The sequence below is a fragment of the Orycteropus afer genome, unplaced genomic scaffold (assembly GCF_000298275.1).
Source record: "Orycteropus afer afer isolate SDZICR_OR568_19922 unplaced genomic scaffold, OryAfe1.0 scaffold00048, whole genome shotgun sequence".
NCBI classification, from domain to species: Eukaryota; Metazoa; Chordata; class Mammalia; order Tubulidentata; family Orycteropodidae; genus Orycteropus; species Orycteropus afer.
Window position 1 is genome coordinate 11,128,655 of NW_006921635.1, and position 4,686 is coordinate 11,133,340.

General features: G+C 49.7%; 1 protein-coding gene across 1 annotated transcript in view; it reads right to left on the reverse strand.

Annotated features, from left to right (window-relative positions):
* The window catches only part of FBXO21 (F-box protein 21), a 61,934-nt gene extending 59,041 nt beyond the window's left edge, over positions 1 to 2,893 (reverse strand). Inside the window, exons 1-2 of the mRNA XM_007938201.2 lie at positions 2,655 to 2,893; positions 1,560 to 1,695 (exon numbers count right to left, since the gene is read on the reverse strand). Coding sequence (XP_007936392.1) covers positions 1,560 to 1,695; positions 2,655 to 2,893 — 375 coding nt within the window. The remainder of the gene's footprint in view (positions 1 to 1,559; positions 1,696 to 2,654) is intronic.
* Positions 2,894 to 4,686: the final 1,793 nt, after the last annotated feature.

Below are 4,686 nucleotides of genomic sequence, written 5' to 3' on the forward strand. Positions count from 1 at the left end.
GGGTTTGAACCATCAACCTTTTGGTTAGCAGTCAAATACCTTAGGCACTGTGCCACCAGAGGTCCTTTGAAAGGAGGACTAGAGATATGAAATCTCAAAATTCAGGGTAACAATTTCATGCCATACAGGTAGTGCTCAACTAGGAGTGGAGACCCAGAGAGGTTAAGACCACCCCCTCACCAGGCAGATTTTCTCCTTTGTAAATTGAGGGGGTGTTACAAATGAGCTTTAAGATTGCCTCAGTGTAAAACTCCTCTACCACTTTCCTTTTTGAAAGTAGCTGGAAATTTCAGATCAAAGTAATCACTCACCCACCGATCAATCTTTAATACACTCCAGCTATGCTCACAGTCCTTGCTTTACATCTAATACTAAGTCATCATTAGTGGAGAAAGGCACAGTTAAACACATACACAAAGCCAACTGCATTAGAAGATGAGGCTGCAAACTGGTAGGAGCCCTTGAATCAAATAATCTAGCACCAAGATCAACGTGCAAAAACCCATGCATACCAGAAATTAAACTCCTGATAATGAATCCCTGTACCGAGGCCACGGCCCCTCCAAAACAGGACTAAATTCTGTCTACTCTAACATTAATAAACATTTATTTATAGAATTATACTAGAGAGTATCTATTTATATTTTCCATGGGGGACATCCAAATTTGCCCAAAGTTCAAATTTTCCCTATCAAAACTTGAAGCCTTAAAAACATTTCAAATTTATGAAGTCCACTCATTAGCAGTCATGAAAGACTAGAAAACAGGAATTAATCTTCAGTAAACCAGGACATTAAAATAAATCAGACTGGCTCTATGTCTGGGCTCCAAATCGAAATAAATTATCTAATAGTTTGATGAATTTACAATATGACTGCGGGCCATTTTTCTGAGTTACCAAAAGGTATGAGTTGGGAGCTGGGGACAGAGAAATGGCACCGAGACATTTTGAGAAAGGGGTATCAAAAAACAATAACAAAAAAAAAAACCAAAAAACCCAAAAAAAATTTTTTTAAAAAAAAAGACCTTCAAAGGGATCATGGATGCACGACAGTTTTATTGCAGGAGTAATAATTCTGATTTACATGTAGCTTTTAATTCTTCGGTTACTTAACAAACAATGCTGTTCACTACTGGTTAGAATCTGCAAAGCCAGAGAGAAGCCCAAACACATCTCATGCACCCTTTGGGGAAAACAACTGGTGGAAATTTGTAATGGTCAATCATGGGTGAGCCCCCAAATCACGAAAGATTGCAAAAAACATGCTTAACCCACTTGAAGAGAAATACTGCCTCCACATTGTGCTTCGTGTCCTTCCCTCCCTCCCTCCCACCAGCCCTCCTCCACCCCCATTCTCTCTGGCTTTAGAAAAGTAACACTGGCAGGGACAAATGACTTCATGTTGGTGGCTAGCAGGAAAAGCACACAATGACTCTTCTAGCCATCTGAGCCCAGGCTTGTGAGAGTTGAAAAGGGAGATAATCAAAAAGAACTGGATGAGCTAATTCCTACAGACCCAGACATACAGGATCACCAGGAAAGGCTTAGCGCTCCTTACGTGCTCTGAAAAGAACCTCTTTGAAAACGAGGCTACGATCTTCCGGGCTTCTAACCCAGCTTTCTGTCGAACTTTATACTCCTCCAACCAATTGACGTAGTCGGTGGGGCTGTAGTGTTTCATAAGGGAAGGCCACCTACAAGGAGAGAAACACTGTCTCAGCTCGGCAGGGACTTGAGATTGCAAAGGCAGGCAGGCAGGCAGACATGGAGCAAAGGCAGCCTTGGGAAACGAGGAAGCAGGATGACTTAGTGCTAAGGACGGGTCCTGGAGATGGCCCCAATTCAAATCGCCACCAGGCACTCACAGTGTGACCTTGGCGAAGCGACAGCGATACTGCGTCTCCATTCCCCATCTACAAAATGGGGGCAATAGTAGCAACAATAATAATAATAACTGTTAACAGGTATTGAGAGCTTTTAAGAGCTGGGCCTTTGGAAGTGCTTCCATACATCCTCTCATTTAGTAACCACAGTAAGAGGTCGGTCTCATTATCACCATTCAAAAGTCCACGAATAAGGCTCAAAAAAAAAAAAAAAAAAAAAGGGAAGCTGCCAGCCCCAAGGTCATTAGTGAGCAAGCGGCAGGGCCGAGATTTTTAGCCCGGGCGCAACATCGAAATCTCCGCTCTCGACAAACAACCAGGGGATGCTGCGCCCGCCTCCTCCAAGGGCTATTAGGACCACTGCGTTCCTCGATCCATGTAAACATTTTTGCACAGACTCGGGCACAAAAGAAGCGCGCAAAACGCATCAGCGGTGACACTGCTATCGTCATCCTTTATGGAGGGCCAGTCGGCTGGCGCTTCCAGACGCGCAATTTGGGCACCGGAGGGTCCGCAGCGGGGTGGCCTCGCGGGGCTGGCGGCCTGGAGGCCTTTGTTTGTCTGTCTGTCCGCGGGAAGGAGACCGGGGGTGGGGTCTTGGCGTGGTAGCCGCGGGGAGGGAGGCGGTGGCGGCGGCTTAGGCTACGCAGGCCCGGGCCCCAGGGGGCGCAGAGCCGGGGGGCGCGGGCCACGGGCTCGGGGACTCGGGGAGCGCCGTGGCGCCCGGAGGCGGGGCCGGAGCGGGCGGGCGGCCGGGGCCGCAGGCTCACCTCACCCGGAACTGCTCCTTCCACACCTTCCCGCTACTCTGGCACAGCTCGCGCAGCCGCCGGCAGGTGCTGGAGACGCGTCCGATGTCGGCGGCCGTCAGCGAGCCGCTGCACAGGATGTACTCGAGCACCTCACCGGGCAAGCTGACGAGACAGCAGAGGCCCGCTGTCTCCGGCGCGGCCTCCTCAGCCAGCGCCGGCACCACTTCCATCGCGCTGTCGACCGCTGCCGCCGCCATCTTGTCCGCGTACCTGGGGCCGCCTCGCGCGCGCGCGCTCGTCGGTCCTGTCCGCTTCGCCCCGCCCACCCCGCTCAAGGGGCGGGCTCCAAGGTCGCCCCGCCCACCCCGTGGCCACACCCCCGCTCCCGCTTTGCTCTGGGTGGCAGGACCGTGGAGACTTGTTGTTGTTGTTGTTATGTGCCGTCGAGTCAGCCCTGACTCCTAGCGACCCCTCCTTGGGTTTCCGAGGCAGTATCACTACGGAAGTAGGATTGCCCAACCTTCCTTCCGAGGAGTGGCTGATGGGTTTGAACCACCAGCCATCTGGTGAGCAGTCAAGTGTCTTAGCCACTATGCTACCAGAGCTCCCGAACCCTATATGATAGGTACCTTAATTATACCCATTCCACAGGTAAATAAAACAAGGCTGATAATGGGGGTGAATGGCTCGAAGACAATAAGGGGTACAGCCTGGGTTTGAACCCTCCAAGTAGGAGTTACCACTCAGGTGCAGGCAGGTGCCCTTATCAGTGCTTACACCTATTTTTTTTTTTTCTACCCCAATTCAATTCAGTTCAGTGTCAGGCCCTGTGCTATGTGTCCTGTGGATACAGGGGTGATTAAGACAGTCCTTGGCCCCAGGAGCTCAAGGTCCAATTAGGGAGGACACACAGGTATAGAACAATACATAAAACAAATCAGTACCTGGAAGCTGCAATAACTGCTCCCCCTCAACCTGGAAATCAGGATCCCTGAGAGTTGAGCTAGTAATGTTACTTTCCATGGGTGGGATAAAGCCATCCATGGCTCCCTATTGCCCTTAGAAGTAAATCTGAAACCTTAACATTTTTGCAAAGGGACAATCCCCTCTCTACTTCTCCCTGCCACTGTCAAGCCATTCTCTTCCCCACCAGCCACACTGGGCCAGGCTTGTCCTCTCTCTCCTCCCACTTCCGGCCTTGACACATTTACTGTTTCTCTGCCTGGAATGTGCTTCATGCCAGCACTCCCTCCTTCTAGCAGCTCCTCCTCTTCCTCTGTTGCTGTCATTGTTAGGTGCCATCGAGTCAATTCTGATGCATCGTGACCCTGTGGGACAGAGCAGAACTGTCCACAGGGTTTTCTAGGCTGTAATCTTTATAGGAGCAGATGGTCGGTCTTTTCTCCCATCAGCTGCTGGATGGGTTTGAACTGCTAACCTTTCAGTTAGCAGCGGAGCACATTGTGCCACCAGGGTCCTTCCTCTTCCTCTAGGCCTCAACTTAACTCTCAGATGGTCCCTCCACGTCCCCCATTCAGCCCAGCTCCAGTTACGGCTCCTTCCCAGCACTCTGCAGTCATATGATTATTTACTTATTTATAACCACTTGTTCAGCATACATCTTTCCCACTGGATCAGAAGCAATTTCAGGATCAAGAACATGTTTGTTTGAATAACCTCTGGATGCCCAAAGACTGGGCACAGGCCTGGCACATACATAGCAGATTCTCAATAATTCTCTGTCAATTATGCTTGTCTAAGCAGCTGTGTGACGAGGGCAAGTTACGTAGCCTTTCTTAGGCTCAGTTTCCACATCTGTAAAATGGGGATACTAAGACTACAGTCTGCAGTATGGACTACACCTCAACATAAAGAAAACGAAAATCCTCACAACTGGACCAATACGCAGCATCACAAGAAAAGGTCGAAGTTGTCAAAGATTTCATATTACTTGGTTCCACAAGTGGGGTAAAGCTGCTTAATGGGTTGTTGTTGTTGTTGTTGTTATGTGCCGTCGAGTCGGCCCCGACTCATAGCGACCCCTCCTTGG